This window comes from Budorcas taxicolor, chromosome 7 (genome assembly GCF_023091745.1).
Source record: "Budorcas taxicolor isolate Tak-1 chromosome 7, Takin1.1, whole genome shotgun sequence".
NCBI lineage: Eukaryota > Metazoa > Chordata > Mammalia > Artiodactyla > Bovidae > Budorcas > Budorcas taxicolor.
This window is the reverse complement of record NC_068916.1, coordinates 16620027-16637475: the sequence shown is the minus strand read 5'-3', so window position 1 is coordinate 16637475 and position 17449 is coordinate 16620027. Positions and strand designations below refer to the sequence as shown.

Genomic DNA, 17449 nt, shown 5'->3' with positions numbered 1-17449 from the left:
TTCTTGAAGATGTCCTTTAATGCATGAAAGTTTTAAATTTTGATGAAGTCCAGTTTATCTATTTTTTCAGTCACCTGTGCTTTGCATGTCATGTCTAAAAATCTGTTGCCAAATACAATGTCATACAGGTTTACCCTTATGCTTTCTTTTAAGAGTTTAATAGTTTTAGCTCTTATATTTAGGCTGTTGTTCCACTTTGAGTTAATGTTTATGTGCATTGTGATCCAAGTGTCCAATTTCATTCATTTGCTTGTGGAAATCCAGTTGTCTCAGTAACATTTGTTGAAGATACTATTTTTCCCCCCTTTGAATGGACTTGGCACCACTGTGAAAAATCAACTGGCCATTGATGCATGGGTTTATTTCTGGACATTTAATTCTTTTCTGTTGGTAATACATCTTTTCTTGGGTCAGAACGACACTGTTTTGAACTGTTTTGTTACCATAGATTTGCATTGTTTAAAATCAGAACGTATGAGTCTTCCAGCTTGATATTTAAGGTAGTTATTTTGTTACTGAAATATAACTGCTCTACAATGGTTGTGGGCTTCCCTGATAGCTCAGTTGGTAAAGAACCCACCTGCAATGCAGGAGACCCCGGTTCAATTCCTGGGTCCGGAAGATCCTCTGGAGAAGGGATAAGTTACCCATTCCAGTATTCTTGGGCTTCCCTTGTGGCTCAACTGGTAAAGAACCCACCTGCAATGCAGGAGACCTCGGTTCAATCCCTGGGTTGGGAAGATCCACTGGAGAAGGGAAAGGCTACCCATTCCCATATTTTGACCTGGAGAATTCCATGGACTATATAGTTCATGGGGTGGCAAAGAGTTGGACACAACTGAGTGACTTTCACATATTTTTGGTCTTCCCTGATAGCTCAGTTGCTAAAGAATCCGCCTGCAATGTAGGAGACCCCAGTTTGATTCCTGGGTCAGGAAGATCTGCTAGAGAAAGGATAGGCTACCCACTCCGGTATTCTTGGGTTTAGCTTTGTGGCTCAGCTGGTAAAGAATCTGCCTGCAACGTGGGAGACCTGGGTTCAATCCCTGGTTTGGGAAGATCCCCTGGAGAAGGGAAAGGCTACCCACTCCAGTGTTCTGGCCTGGAGAATTCCATGGACTGTATAATTCATGGGGTTGCAAAGAGTCGGACACGACTGAGCAACTTTCACAATGGTTGTGTTAGTTTCTGCTGCGCAGTGTTGTGAATCAGTCCTATGTATACATACATCCCTTCCCTCTTGAATCTCCCTCCAACTCCCCAACCCACCCCCTAGGTCATCAAGAAAGACCCTAGGCAAAGGATCCGCTAAGACATAGCTACATTCCTAAGCCACAAAAGCCTGGAATAATAAATGTATGTTAATCCACTCAGTGTGTAGCAATTAGATAATAGATAATAGATAACTTTTATATAGAGGAGCCAGAGTTGAAACAAACAAATCAAAGAACAATTTGGAAATAGACCACAGAATAACACAAGATATCCGAAGGGATCCAGGAAGGAGAGGTTTGAAAACTGAGCAGACTAAACATCATAGGAGACGCTAGAAAGGAAGATGATTAAAGACCAAGTACCTGAAACAGCATCAGGATAAGATGGTTTTATAGCCTCATCCTGGTCTCCCTAGCTTGTGGCCATTTGGTGTTTAAAACCAGTTTGGGCATTCTTGCTTTTTTTGCGACACCACACAGAATGTGGGATCTTAGTTTCCTGACCAAGGATCAAACCCATGCCCCCTTGAACTGGAAAAGTGTGTGTGTGTGTGTGTGTGTGTGTGTGTGTGCGCGCGCGCACAGGTGTGCCTGTTCTCAGTCTTTATGATGCCATGGACTGTAGCCTGCCAGGCTTCTCTGTCCATGGGATTCTCCAGCCAAGAATACTGGAGCAGAGTGCCATTGCCTATTACTTCAGGGGACCTTCCTGACCTAGGGATTGTACTCGCGTCTCTAGCATCTCCTTCATTGGCAGACAGATTCTTTATCACTAGTGCCAGGAGGGAGGTCCCTGGGCTGGAAGCGTTAAGTCTTAACGACTGGACCACCAGGAAAGTCCCTGGGTTTTCACTTTTGACCTATTGGATCTTGGGTAATTTCTTACTAGGCTCTGGCCCTGGTGTCTCCCTCTGACTTTGCTGCCCTCTGCAACCTCAGGCTGGCCGCAATCCTGGAGAAACTGGACAATCAGTCCATCCTTGGCATTCTTCCTTTCTCGTCCTCCTAACAGAAGAAGAGGATTTGGATAGCAAAGATTCATCAGTGACAGGCAAGTTGCAAGGTCAGACAAAAGAAGAGGAAGGGAGATGGAGCAGGAGCAGCCCAGGAGGAAGAGGGAGACACAGCAGGTGAGGCTATCAGGGGAGTCCCAGGAAAGTGGAGTTCAGGCAGGAAGGAGGAAGTGGCCACCCCTATCACAGGTGGGACCAAGACAAAAATGGGTCTGCTGTTTTTCTCAAAGGAAAGGTAGATACCGTCACTGGTGATTTGGGGAGGGGGTGAAGGCAAGAATGAGAACAGCCCTCTTCTAAGAAGTGTGATGATACCCAGAGGTTTTCCCCCCAAAGATAGAAGAAGCGTGGTCCTGTTCCTGGAAGTCTTCCTGTTCCAAGACATGGGGCACAGTTTACCCACATGACCAGGAGTGGAGCCATCGAGGCTGGAGGAGCAGGTGACTCAGGACATTTTACTGCAGGGTAGAATGTGTGGTGGGACATGCCTTCCTTCCTGGGGCTCTAGAGGAGCTAAGGCTCATGGTGAGAAAACGAGCAAACTGGAGGACTGTGATGTCACTCTAAAGAGCAGGTAAGACATTAAGAGACAGAGGAAGGGCGGCATGCCAGGCAAAAGGACCAGCCAACGCGAAGTCAAGGAGGCAGGAAGGTGTCTGTTTGGTTAACCTATGTCGAAGCCTTTTTGACCACTGGGTGGCGCTGTCCAGCCTGGCGAGAAACCCAATAGGCTGTTGGTTCCCTGATTTCCTGCCCACAGCCCAGGATGGTCTTCTCCCAGTCTACGATGTTAGCTGAAGTTCTGGAATTCTGATGCTGGCAAGTTTCTCTAAGGCCAGGCCAGCCCATTGAGCCCTATTTCAATGACACCTCTAAAGCAGCGGATGGCACTCGTCTGAGAGGAGGAAGGTGGGGTCTAACCTGGGGCAAGTCTTTGGGGAAATCTTCCTGCTGTCAGATGAGACCTTCTAAGGGATGACAGAGTCTGCTCCTCACCTGGTTTTGGATGGGGCTCCAAGTGGGTGGGAAAGGAAGTCTTCCTGGAGGAGGTGGCATTAAAAGATGTGATCTGTCAGGGGAAGAGAGAGGTGAGATTCTGGGTGGGAATGGAGGAGGACTGGGCAGTTACGCATGTCTGGGTGGTAAGAAGATGAAATAGGCAATAGAAAGAGACAACATTTCTTCACTCATCTCATCTGCTTACTAGACATTTGTCGAACACCTGCTTTGATTCCAAGGACACGGTCTCCTGTGGAACTCACAATCTGGAGGGGGACACAGATCTGAAAGCAGAGAACTTTTGTGTGATACCTGAAAAGGGGGTTGGGATTGCCCAGAAGAGGCACCTGGCCCAGCCTGGAGGGAACCTAGGACAGCTTTTGTGATAGAATAAGAAATATATCTGGACTTCCCTGGTGGTCCAGTGGCAGGTTAAGAATCCACCTGCCAATACAGAGGTCACAAATTCAATCTCTGGTAAGGGAACTAAGATCCCACATGCCTGGGGTGCAACTAAGCCCGAGGGCCTCAACTACTGAGCCCACTGCAACTAAGACCCAACACAGCCAAAAATAAAGGTATGTACAGAAATAACTGGAGCTTCCCAGATGGCGCTAGTGGACCTGTCTGCCAGTGTAGGAGACATAAGAAACGTGGGTTTGATCCTTGGGTCGGGAAGATCCCCTGGAGGAGAGCATGGCAGCCCACTCCAGTATTCTTGCCTGGAGAATCCCATGGACAGAGGAGCCTGGCGGGCTACAGTCTATGGGGTCTCAAAGAGTCAGATATGACTTAGCAACTTAGCATGCATGCACAGAAATAAAGATAAAAAAAAAACAAGACAACAGACCAAAAGTGGAGTTACTTATGGTAAGTCTCACAACACCTAACTCAGTCTTTTCTTTCTCTTTCTTTTTTTAAAAAAAATTTAATTATGAAGGCATGATAACACATTTACAGGAGACTTGGAAAATACAGAACAAAGTTACATATACCTGGTGGTGGTGGTTTAGTCACTCAGTTGTGTCCGATTCTTGCAACTCCATGGACTGTAACTTGCCAGGCTCCTCTGTCCATCGGATTTCCCAGGCAAAAATACTGCAGTGGGTTGCCACTTCCTTCTCCAATTGTTCCACTATATATTACAAATTTTTAAAGTAGATAAGTTAAGATTTTTAGCTGGAGTTTCAATATCAAACTCTCAAAAATTAATAGAATGAATATACCAAAAAGTAGAAGGATATAGTAGACCTGAAAAGCACTATGAACCAATCCAACATAATTAAAATTTATACAGTTTTCACACAACAGTAGGATACAAATTCTATTCAAGTTTCCATAGACTATAAATTAGGAGACACTGGAACATATCCAGGGACATAAAACAAGGTGCAAAAATTTCGTGGTCTAAAGGTATTGAAACATACAGTCTGTTCTCTTATCACTGTGGAATTATGTCAGAAATCAATGTCAAAAAATATTTTAAAGTAACGCACATATTTTCAAGTGCAATGTGACATTTATTAATACCAAGGGAGATCTTTGACTTAGCCAGTGAAAGCCTCAATAAAGCTTAACTCAGCCTTCATGACAGTTTCAGCTGTTTCAGAAATGAAATCTTAAACCAGCCAATCAGGAATCATCTGATAGACCTCTGCCATCCCCCTATTGGAAAATAACTTTGCAATGACCCACCCGCTTTTTTTCAGGTACAACTTCCTTGACCCTGCTCCCATCTGCCTAGAAAACCTCTAGCCTTGTACAGCTCTTCAGAGCTCCTTTCTGTCTGCCAAACTGGATGCTGCCTGATTCATGCATCATTGGATAAAGCCAATGAGATCTTGAACATATATGCAGTTGCTTTTTTTTTTTTTTTTTTAAACAGATTTCATTTGGTCTCCAGGTGGATGGTGTCAGAACTGCCTTCAGTCTGCAGGACATCCCATTGGAGTCCGGTGAGACTTGGAGAATGGCTCGAGGATGCTGGAAAATACTCTGGAGCTTTCTTAAGATCATGTTCTAGGGGAAAGGTTACATCCTGAAGGACTGATTGTTCAAGAGGAGATGGGACAGGGTGGTTGGAGAATGGGTGTTTTCTGTTCGGGCAATCAGCACATGCAGAGGTCGGGAAGTGAAAGAGAATGTGGCTTCCTAGAGGAACAGAAAGTTTTTCAGCAGGCCTCTGCAGCCCCAGGAGAGAAAAACGGGGTGGCCAGTTCAGGAGCCAATCACGAAGTATTGAACACCAGGCAGTGTGTGTTAGTTGCTCAGTTGTGTCTGACTCTTTGTGACCCCATGGACTGCAGCCTTCCAAGCTCCTCTGTCCATGGGATTTTCCAGGCAAGAATACTGGAGTGGGTTGCCATTTCCTTCTCCAGGGGATCTTCCCGACCCAGGGATTGAGGGATTGAACCTGGGTCTCCCGCATTACAGGCAGATTCTTTACCAGCTGAGCTACCAAGGAAGCCCTACAAGGCAGAGAGGTTTATAATGAATGTAGTAGGAATAGCCCATCCAATAGAGTGTCTTGTCTCACCTTTCTGAGAGGCGGTGTTCCAACTCTGCTGATGTGTCTTTGGAGATGGGAAAGCCACCACCTTCCCAACTGTGTCTCTAGCTCTGAGGCCATGAGTGGTGTGTCTCCTCAACTCCTGAGCCTCAGTTGTCCCCATATGAGAAATGGGGACATAGATCATCTTAGTCCATTCAGACTGTTGTAACAGAATAGCATAGACTTCTGAGGGCTTAAGCAACCAACATTGATTTCTCAGAGTTCTGAAGGCTGGAAGTCTAAGATCAACGTGTGAGGGGACTGCCCTGGGAGTCCAGTGGTTAAGAATTCACCTTTCAATGTAGGGGACAGGGGGTTCAATCCCAGGTCAGGGAACTAAGATACCACCTGCCATGGAGCAACTAAGCTTGAGCTTGGAAACTAAGTTAGAGAAAGCCTGCACAATACAACAAAGAGCCCACATGCTGCCACAAAGACCCAGTGCAGCCCCAAAATAAAATAAGTTAGATCAATATGTGGTGAAATTTGGTGTCTGCTGAGGATTTTGTACTTTTGTGTGTGTGCTCAGTCGTGTCCGAATCTTTGTGACCCCATGGACTGTAGCCCATCAGTCTCCTCTGCCCATGGGATTCTCCAGGCAAGAATACTGGAGGGGGTTGCCATTTCCCCCTCCAGGGGATCTTCCCAACCAAGGGACTGAACCCACATCTCTTTCACCTCCTGCATTGCAGGCGAGTTCTTTACCATTAGCACAACCTGAGGATATGTCTCCAGATCCATGGAAGACCATCTCCTTCTGGGTATGTCCTCAGGGGGCAGAAGCAGGGAGAAAGCTCTCTGGTGTCTCTCTCTTAAAAAAAATTTTTTTTTTAATTTATTTGGCTATGCCGGGTCTTATTTGCAACATGTGAACCCTTGGTTGCAATATGTGGGATCTAGTTCCCTGACCAGGGACTGAACCACGTAGTCCTCTCCATTGGGAGTTTGGAATCTTAACCACTGGACCACCAGGGAAGTCCCTGGCATCTCTTTGATAAGAGTGTTGATCCCATTCTTGATCTAATTACTTCCCAAATACCCCACTTCTGAATATCATTTCATTGGGGATTAGGTTTCAAAGTAGGAATACCAAGGTGGGGATGTTGAACACAAGCATTCAGTCTATAATACAGACCCACCTCACAAGTCTATCATGAGAAAAGTTAGGTCTCTTGGCACCAAACAGTTGCCCAATAAAATTCATTTCTTTCTCTCCTTTAAAAAACTTTTTTTTTTGGCATAGCCTGTGGGATCTTAGTTCCCCAGCTAGGAATCGGACTCGTGTCCCCTGCTTTGGAATTTGCAATCTCAGCTACTGGACCCCCATGGGAGTCCCATTCCTGCTCCTTTCTTTAAAGAGCAAAAACTCCTCCAAAACACCTTGAATATGTTGCGCAGCTGAATCTCCCATGCTCTGTCCAACCATCCCACCAGCACTGCTCACTCTGGTTGTATCACTACTTCTCCATCAAGAATATACAAGCAATGGGATTTCCCTGGTGGTCCAGTGGTTAGGTAATATTCATTGGAAGGACCAGTGCTGAAGCTGAAGCGCCAGTACTTTGGCCACCTGATGTGAGGAGTTGACTCATTGGAAGAGACCCTGATGCTGGGAAAGATTGAGGGCAGGAGGAGGGGTGGGCAACACCGACTCAAAGGATGGCATCACCGACTCAGTGGACATGAGTTTGAGCAAACTCTGGGAGATAGTGAAGGACAGGAAGCCTGGCGTGGTGCAGCCCATGGGGTGGCAAAGAGTCGGACACAACCTAGCAACTGAACAACAACCAGTGCTTAGGAATCTGTGCTTTTGCTGCTAAGGGCGTGCATTCAATTCCTGTTTGGGGAGCTAAGATCCTTCAAGCCACATGGCATGCCCCCCCCAAAAAAACTTAAAAAGAGAAAGAGATAAAGGGGAAAAAAGAATACACAAGTGATAATTCATTTATTATCATCTTTGAATTGCCCATTACTTGCCAGTCAGTGTTCTTAACACTGGGATGTAGCAGTGAATAAAACAGAATCGGTCTCCTTCCTCTGAACAGCTGGCTCCAGCTGTTTTTATAAATAGTTTAGTGAAACTCAGCCCCACCCAGCCACTGATACATATTGTCCCAGTTTTTACAGGGGTACAGTGGAGTAACTGTGGCGGAAATGACACCCAGAATATTTGGCCCTTTTCAGAAAACATTTGCCAGTTTTTGGTCTAGAAGGTTACCTTCTGGGTGAGACAGCTAGGTTCAAGTTTTTAAACCTGAAACTTGTCCTCTTCTCTCTTTTTCTTGTTTTTCACTCACTCAGTTGTGTACGACTCTTTGTGACCTCATAGACTACAGCATACCAGGCTTCCCTGTCCTTCACTATCTCCTGGAGTTGACTCAAACTCATGTCCGTTGAGTCGGTGATGCCATCCAACCATCTCATCCTCTGTCACCCACTCCTCCTCCTGCCCTCAATCTTTCCCAGTATCAGGGCCTTTTCCAGTGAGTCAGCTCTTCGAATCAGGTGGCCAAAATATTGGAGCTTTAACTACAGCTTCAGTCCTTCCAGTGAATATTCAGGACTGATTTCCTTTAGGATTGACTGGTTTGATCTCCTTGCTGTCCAAGGGACTTTCAAGAGTCTTCTCCAACATCACATTTCAAAAACATCAATTCTTTGGTGCTCTCTTTCTCTTACACTTCTCAGTTAAGAGATGCAAACTATCAATTCTCACTCCGCACTCCAATGGGTATTTTTTGAGCTGGTTTGAATTGAGAGACACAGCGATGAATGAAAATGATGTGCTTGGGATTTCACTGGTGGTCCAGTGGTTAAGACTCTGTGCTTCCAACGCAGGGGGTGTGGGTTCCATCCCTGCTGGGGGAACTAAGATCCCATATGCAGCAGGGCATGACCAAAAACTAAAAAAAAAAAAAAGAACCTATATAAGAAAAGAAAATGATGTGTTTTCATGGACTAAACCCCAGCATTTATAAGCTGATGGATCATGGACATTTGGTGTGACCTTTGAACCTCTGTTTGTATGTGTGTGCTCAGTTGCTCAGTCATGTCCAACTCTTTACAACCCTATGACTGGAGCCTGCCAAGCTCCTCTGTCCATGGGATTCTCAGGCAAGAATACTGGAGTGGGTTGCCATTTCCTCCTCCAGGGAATCTTCCCAACCCAGGGATCAAACCCACATCTCTTTTACCTCCTGCATTGACAGGCAGATTGCTTATTACTGCATTGCCTGGGAAGCCCTTGAATCTGTTTGCTCATAGGTAAAATGAGGACAGTAGTAGCTGTGTTGTGGAGATTTGCTGAGATCATGTCTGAAAAGCATTTAGCACAAAATAAGTGTTGAAAGTGTGATGACAGGATTTCCACTGGTGAGAATGCAGAAATTTCCCAAAGATCCTCCTTTCTACGGTGATAACTAGAAGACCCCACACTTTTCTTTTCCTAGTCAGAGTGGTAAATGCAAGGAAGCCTCGAGGAGCTGGGTTTCAGAAATAAAAATGAGCCCTTCAGGGACTTCCCTGGTGGTCCAGTGGTTAAGACTCTGCTGCCATTGCAGGGAGTACAGGTTCGACCCCTGGCCTGGGAACTGGGATCCCACATGCCATGTGGTGTGACTTTTTTTTTTTTTAATTAACAAGAAAAAAAAACTCCTTGTAGGTGAGCCAACAGCAGTTGCAGCTTCTATACCAGAGGACAGGCAGGCGCAAGCTCTGGGTATGGACAGGCGCACATGGGTGGAGAGGTGTTTTGGGGACAAGATAGATCAGCCAGTTCTTAGATGACAGAAGGAAGCATTCAAAATGGCGGCCACTAGAGTCTTGGAGTCCAGACTTGGGGAGGAGAGCATCCTAGTGGAGAGATGAGTGGTATGGGATGTCAGAGCTCAAGTGAGGTAAGAAGGACAACAACAGGAGGGCCTGTCTGCCTGGCCGGAGGGGGTCAGTGCCCAGTGCATCTACACAGTATAAGGGTTGGTGATGGGAAGATGAGGTTGGCTATACATATGGTGGGACTGATGAAATAAGTAAATAAATGCATCCAGGATAATGGGAACCAGGTTTTCCCACCATCAGAGAAGAGTGTTACAAAGATGAATGGAGTGGGAATTCCCTTGTGGCTTAGAGGTTAGGATTCCAGGCTTTCACTGTCATGACCCCAGTTCAGTCTCTGCTTGGGAAACTGAGATGCTGAAAACTGTGTGGCAAAAAAAAAAAAAAAATGGAGGGCAAATTAAAAATGAATCTACTGTATTTAGTGTTGGTGTGAACTCATGGTTTTCAACATATATGTGTGTGTGCTTAGTCGCTCAGTTGTGATATATAGAGTCGCTCAACTCTGTGATATATAGAGAGAAATATGCCAACAAAGATCTGTCTAGTCAAGGCTATGGTTTTTCCAGTGGTCATGTATGGATGTGAGAGTTGGACTATAAAGAAAGCTGAGTACCGAAGAATTGATGCTTTTGAACTGTGGTGTTGGAGGAGACTCTTGCGAATCCCTTGGACTGCAAGGAGATCCAACCAGTCCATCCTAAAGGAGATCAGTCCTGAGTGTTCATTGAAAGGACTGATGTTGAAGCTGAAACTCCAATACTTTGGCCACCTGATGCGAAGAGCTGACTCATTTGAAAAGACCCTGATGCTGGGAAAGATTGAGGGCAGGAGAAGAAGGGGCCGACAGAGGATGAGATGGTTGGGTGGCATCACCGACTCAATGGACATGAGTTTGAGCAGGCTCTGGGAGTTGGTGATGGACAGGGAGGCCTGGTGTGCTGCAGTCCATGGGGTCCCAAAGATTTTGACACGACTGAGCGACTGAACTGACTGATGGAGAAATAAATGTGCATGTATCTGTTTTCCTGTCTGTCTACTCAGAGGTCCTGGGATCAGTGACACCCTAATAATAACGATGCACTTAACACTCAGGTCTTGGTTTCTGAATGTCATTCTCCACTTAAAACCAACTGGGTCTCTTTTGGAAAATGGGTGATTCCAGGCTTTGGGCAAGGAAAGTCTGATCAGCAAAAGAACTGATAAGCACATGTTAAATGGGCACAGAGCCAGAGTGAAAGGCTCCCACTAGCCAAATCAAAGACACTCTAACCATCAAAAAAACAGAAAGAAAGAAAAAAAAGAAATGTCAGCAAAAATGGCAGAGTAAAAATTTTGCCCTTCCATGAAAGCAATGGAAAAACTGCAGAATTTGTCCGAATCAACACTTTTAGAACACTGGCAATCAACCAAACGTTTACAGTAATTCAGGGAGTATTTAGACAAGAAATACGGCTGAATCTCAATAAAGAACAGTGAGCTTGGTGGAATTTTAACTCACCCTAGTCCCAGTCCCCACTCTCCAACACAGAAATAGCTTTAAAGACTCACAGACGTAGAGAATAGATTTGTGGTTGCCAAGGGGGTGGGGAGGATTGGGAGTCTGGGATTAGAAGATGCAAACTATTATATATAAGATGAGTAAATAATAAGTTCCTACTGTAGAGCACAGGGAGCCTTATTCAATATCCTGTGATAAACCATAATGGAAGAGAATATGAAAAAGAATGTATATATGTGAATAACTGAACCACTTCACTGTACAGCAATTAACACAACACTGTAAATCGACTATACTTCGATAAAATAAAATTTAAAAACAAGATAGCCTTAAAAAATAACAGGTCACATTTCTGGTACAGGAAGAAAAATGGAGTCAGAGCTCTTATAAAGCCTTGTTCCCAAGCAATAGTATTACCTGATCTATCTAGTGGTTCCCTGGAAGACCACCCTTGAAAAGATTATCTTTCATTGACCTCTCTCGAACTTGCCCAATGCTAAAAAACCTCTCCTCAGGTGGTGTCTGTCAAATATTTTAACATCACAGCTCCCTGAGGTGGTGGATAACAGCTGGGGCAAATAATAACCTAACCGAACAGTCTTAAAAAGAAAAGTTAAGGAATGAGATGTCCGTAAGGACTTTGAAGGGGCTTCCCAGACGGCTCAGTGGTAAAGAATTCACCTGCCAATGCAGGAGATGCAGAAAATAAGGGTTCAATCCCAGGGTCAGGACAATCCCCTGGAGAAGGAAAGGCAACTCACTCTAGTATACTTGCCTGGGAAATCCCATGGACAGAGGAGCCTGGCGGGCTATAGTCCGTGGGATTGCAAAGAGTTGGACATGACTGAGAGACTAAGCGTGAACCTAAGAAGCTTTGAAAAGTTCCAACGTATTCCTGGGAATCTGGAAGGCCGCATGCATGTGGAAGGCTGTGTGCATATTCAGGAATAATCTGACAAGTTCCTAAGCTCTTAATTCTGGCTGACTTCAAGGCTCCAAGAAAGCCGGAAGTGGCAGCTAAGGCTGGGTTGCAAGCTTCCTGACTGAGTGTCAAAACACACAGAGATTCTGGGTGAAGACTGGGAGACTTTTAGTTTCAGATTTTCAAGGAAGTTTGTTCAATCACTTGCTAAACACCAAGCTAAATAGAGATTTAAGTGATCGTACATGACAGAGAATAGAGACTTTGAAGAATTAATTCAGAAAAATCATTAAATCAATAAGAAACAACTACTATGGAAAATAGCAATGACAAGAAACCTTCAGGAGGAGGTAGAATATGATATCCATAGTTGCCATATTATATTACAAGGCATACCTTGGAGGTATTGTGAATTTTGGTTCTAGCACAATAAAGCAAATACCGCAATGAAGCAACCCACATAAATTCTTTGGTTTCCCAGTTTACATGAAAGTTAACACTGTAAATCAATTATTCTTCATTGTTTTAAAAAAGAATAAGTTATTTAACATGAAAAAGATAGTAACAAAGGAACTGAGGAATAAAAAGGAAATAAGACATATGAAAAACAAACAGCAAATGGCAGATAGAAAGTCTACCGTGTCAGTAATTATGTTAAATATAAAAGGGTTAAATCCTCCAACTAAAAGGTAGAGATTGACAGAAAGAATCAAACAGATGATCCCATTATATGCTGTCTACAAAAGACTCACTTTAAGATTAAGGGAAAAAAGATAGTTATATATACTCAGTGGAATCAGATAGGGTCCGTAGAGAAATAAATTGGAAGTTTGGTACACAAAGTTTCAAAGCGACTGTCTATATTATAGTTAGTAGTTTTAAAGGGGGAAAAAGTAACTGCTTTGTGTAGTGGTTAAGTAGGGATTCAGGGATCAGCTCCCAACCCCACTGCTTTTGAGCTGTGTGACCTCAGGCAGTTCCTTGCCCTCTAGGTTTCCGCATCTGTAAAGAAGGATAGTAACTACCTTTCTCCTAGGGCTATTGTGAGAACTTTTAGACCACCAAGAACACACTGTGGTTAACGAATCTGGATTTATTACTGGGAGCAGTGAGGGAGAACATACACCAAGGAGAATGGTTGGCATACGCTCCAGTGCTGTTATTATTGAGTATTCATCATTAGAAGAGGCAGCTTCTATCCATTGCTAGTGCACTGTATTCAACCTCACAATTATAATGTGAAGCAGGATCGATACCATCCAGTCACTAAGTCCTGTCCAACTCTTTGTGACCCCGTGAACTGTAGCACTCCAGGCTTCCCTGTCCTTCACTCCCTCCCAGACTTTGCTCAAACTCATGACCACTGAGTCAATGATGCCCTGCAACCATCTCCTCCTCTGTCACCCCCTTTTCCTGCCCTCAGTCTTTCCCAGCATCAGGGTCTTTCCCAGCATCAGGGTCTTTCCCAGTGAGTCAGTTCTTCGCATCAGGTGTCCAGAGTGTTGGAGCTTCAGCTTCAGCATCAGTCCTTCCAAGGAATATTCAGGGTCAGTTTCCTTTAGGCAGGCTAATTGTCCCATTTCACAGGTGAGGGAACTGAGGCTCTGGAAACGTGTGGCTGCAGGTACCGGAGTTGAACAGGGGTTGGAATAGTGCCTTCTGGCTGCAAAGTTGACTGCCCGGCCTCTGCCCTGCCCTAAGTGACCCCTCCTTAGTTGTGTCAGCCGCTTCATGTGTCCCCAGATTTTTCTGAGAGGAAGTCTTATCCCTATCGTGTTCCTCATTCTTCGTGAGTTGAGAAAGAACAGGTCTGAGGAGGGGCTACAGAGGGAAATACATGAGGTTATAAAAACCATAGTCCAGACCAGAGCTGGGAAGAGGAACAGAAAGGGGAGAAGGATGGCAGAGATGTATGAACACAAGGAGCCAGATGACTCTGGTGAGGCTGGGCCCCCAGTCTAGGGTGATAGTGGGGATGACAGGGCCCCAGGGTCCTGATGGTGCTGGGGCCTGGCAGCCAGCTTGCAACTCTGAGAGCAGGGCTCAGCAGACTTCCAAGTTCAAGTGCGTGTGCTCTGTTCTGTCCAGAGGAGGAGACATTTGGGGGCCAGAGACTGGCTGAGAGACGCCCTCGACTGCTACACAGTTTGAGGAGCTTGCCAGGTACGGGAGTGCTTGGTTCAGGAGCAGGCAGCTGGGGGGAACGGGGGCGGGTAGGGGGTGAAGTGGGGGCAGAGTCTGCCCCCAGCCCCAAGCCCCACCCATCTGCTGGTCCTGCAGAGAGTCTGACCTGGGCCCCTCTGCTTCTCCTGCTGCTGCTCTTCGTCTCACTGGGTTTCTTCACGCTCCAGCTGACCACTCTGGTTCAAGGTGAGTGAGCATCTAGGGGCTTAGGGTCCTCGGTCCCTTTGGGTTTTCTCTCTGGGATGGTCTTTGCCCTTTTCCGCAGTCCCTAGACCTACTAGGGCTGGGTAGTGTGGGCTCTGTGTCACCTTCTGTGTGACCATGGGCCAGTAACTCTCCCTCTCTCAGTCTGTTTCCTCATGTGAAAGGTAGTTCATCCTCCCCGTGGGGAGACCTTGAAAGCAGATTCGGCTCAGGGTCAATGCTTAAAGCGGGAATTCTCTGCTCCGTTGTAGTTTCCAGGATCCGGTGTCTGCAGAGAGATTCGGGAGACCATGAGAACAACAGCCTGGATAAATGGCTGGACACCAGGTTCCGGAGTCTGAGTAGGGAGGGGGCTCTGGGGCTGTACGGCTGTGGACAAGCCACCACTGCCAGGGGTGGAGGAGAGAGGGCAGGAGTTGGGGAGGGGACCAGACCCCTGCAAGAGGTCCTGGGGGATTGGCGATGTCCGGCAAGTCACTCTCTAAGCCTCAGTTTTCTCATCTGTATGATGGGCTCTCCAGGTCACCTGACATCCACGCATGATGTTCTCATGGGGCCCTCTGCACCACATACACAGTAGGTGCTTAATAATTGATGTCCTCTCCCTCCAGCTGAAGTTGCACAGAAGCAGATGCAATCAAACCTGGAGGAGATCCTACAGCGCCTGACCCGGATGAATGCCACCCTGGGTAAGGGAACCACACCAAGGTCAAGAGGAAGTCACAGGATGGTGGGTGGGGGCTGGGCCACACCTGCTGCAGCTGCCAGGCTGAGGAGGGCAGAGCAGAACTGGGGTGTTCCTCATGGGTTTCTTGAGGAACTGAGCTGACAGCTGAAGAGAAGGGCTTAGCCCTGGGTTCCGAAGATCTGGAGCCTAGGAGCCAAGCAACCTCTCCAACTCCGCCCCTCTTCCCCAGCTGGCCTGTGCCATCCTTGTCCTCAGAACTGGGAGTTCTTTGGCGGAAGCTGCTACTTCTTCTCCTGGACCCAGAGTGACTGGAGATCTGCCGTCTCTGCCTGTCTGCTTACTGGGGCCCACCTAGTTATCATCAATAGTACTGAGGAGGAGGTGGGCTGGGCAAGGTCCCCCGAGAGGCTGGGCCATATTGCCAGGTCAAGAAAAAACCTTCTGCCTCCCTCTTCTGCACTCTGAGAGATGGGCAGTTGGGGGTGTGGCAGGGGGATGAGAGGTGAGATACAATCAGGGAAGGCTTCTTGGACGAGGAATCATAATGGACTCAGGAAGGTCACGTGAGAGAAGAACATGGATGAGAGGAGCCCATGTATGGATACGAAGGGAATTCAGAGTGCCCTTGAGGCCATATACAATGCATGTTAACTGAGACACAAGACAAACCCACATATGTATTACATTAACACACATCCACAGCCTCCATGCACATGTTAACACATACAACTTGAGTAGGGCCTCTAGGCTAGACTGTGAGAAGAACTTCTGTGGGAGGCAGGGGACCATGGAGATGCGGGCAGACATGAGATGTGTGGCGTTCAGGGATCCTCCTCCTGATACTCCTCTCCCCACCCACCCGCAGAAATTCCTGAACTTTTGGTATGCCAGGAATAATAAACCCACCTGGATCGGCCTCAGTGACCACCACAGTGAGGGTTCCTGGCGGTGGGTGGATGACAGTCCTGTCCAACTCAGGTAACCTCCCAGTGACAACAGCCCAGGAGAGGTGGGCAGGAACTCCAAACCAAGGGTGCTCAAACTCTGGACTGGAAAGCATCACCTGAGAAGCTTGGTGAAGATGCAGAGCCCTGCCTTCATCCGGGGGCAGTGGTAGGAGCTGGGTGGGAGTCTGATTCTACACGGCTAGGTACAGGCCCAGGAATCTGCATTTAATTCTGTGTTAGTGTCATCACTCAGTCGTGTCAGGCTCTTTGCAGCCCCATGGACTGTAGCCCACCAGGCTCCTCTGTCCATGGAATTCTCCAGGCAAGAGTACTGGAATGGGTACCCATTTTCTTCTCCAGGGAATCTTTCCAACCCCAGGGATCAAACCTGGGTCTCCCACATTGCAAGTAGAGTCTTTACTATCTGAGCCACCAGGGAAGCCCACATTTAACTTTCCCAGAACTGATTCTGGTGGATGTGGTGTTTGAACCCACATTTCAAAAACCCTGCCTCCTAGTTCCTCACCAACCTCTGGCTGGGATTGGCAATTTGCTGTCAAAGTCCAGGGACCAGCCCCTCCAAAATTGGGGGTGGGCCCTGGGTGGAGTAGGGGTCTCATTGCGCTGATGCGGTTCACAGCTTCTGGAAAAAAGGGGAGCCCAACAACCACGGAGATGAGGATTGTGTGGAACTGCACAACGATGGCTGGAATGATGGCAGATGTGTTACAGAAAACCCCTGGATCTGTGAGAAGCCCTCGGCTCCCTGCCCAGACCTCTGAGGGCTGCTGCCTCCACCTTCCCACCTCGCCCCGCCCCGCCCCGATCCCGCCCCGATCCCGCCCCGTTCCCGATCCCGCCCCGTTCCCGATCCCGCCCCGTTAGCAGAGATCAGCCAACTGGAACATCCACTCCGAGGGTTCCTCTTGGGCCCCACCCCTTTCTGTTTTCCCCTCTGGTGAATGCCCATCCCCTTACTATTCAGAAGACTTTGAGATCCTCTAAGACCAATCTCTCCACAAGCTATAGACCATTTTTCTTCATCTGTCGACAGGCTCAGCTCCCCACTCTGTCCCACCATGATATCCCCCTAATAAAGTCATACCTTGCATTATGTGTCCCACTGAACTTATTTTTGTTCCTTTGCCACTGTTTGAGTTCCTGTAGTTTGATAATCTGTTTGATGCACCGGAGGGAGGACATTGTCTTTTTTCAATACCCTTTTCTCTTTTTTTGTGTAAGTTGATTTCCCAGATACCGTTTTGTTTTGTTTTTGACTGCACCACAGCGTGTGAGATCTTAGTTTCCTGACCAGGGATGGAACCTGTATTTCCCTCCTCCTGCATTGGAAGCATGGAGTCGTAACCACTGGACCGCCAGGGAAGTCCCCCA

The 17449-nt window shown here is 46.8% G+C and overlaps 1 protein-coding gene across 2 annotated transcripts; it reads left to right on the top strand.

Moving 5' to 3' along the window:
- The first annotated feature begins 13869 nt into the window (after positions 1–13869).
- On the top strand, positions 13870–17161 carry LOC128051168 (CD209 antigen-like protein E). 2 transcript variants are annotated; one of them, XM_052643665.1, is made up of 8 exons: positions 13870–13973; positions 14123–14197; positions 14315–14404; positions 14674–14763; positions 15034–15111; positions 15340–15491; positions 15976–16088; positions 16698–17161. In XM_052643665.1, exons 1-8 carry the CDS (start codon positions 13934–13936, stop codon positions 16837–16839), a joined length of 780 nt encoding a protein of 259 aa, XP_052499625.1. In that variant the 5' UTR covers positions 13870–13933; the 3' UTR covers positions 16840–17161. The 2 variants fall into 2 exon arrangements, with proteins under 2 accessions (XP_052499625.1, XP_052499626.1); XM_052643666.1 differs by lacking the exon at positions 14123–14197 and having other exon boundaries at positions 13927–13973.
- The last annotated feature ends 288 nt before the right edge of the window (positions 17162–17449 follow it).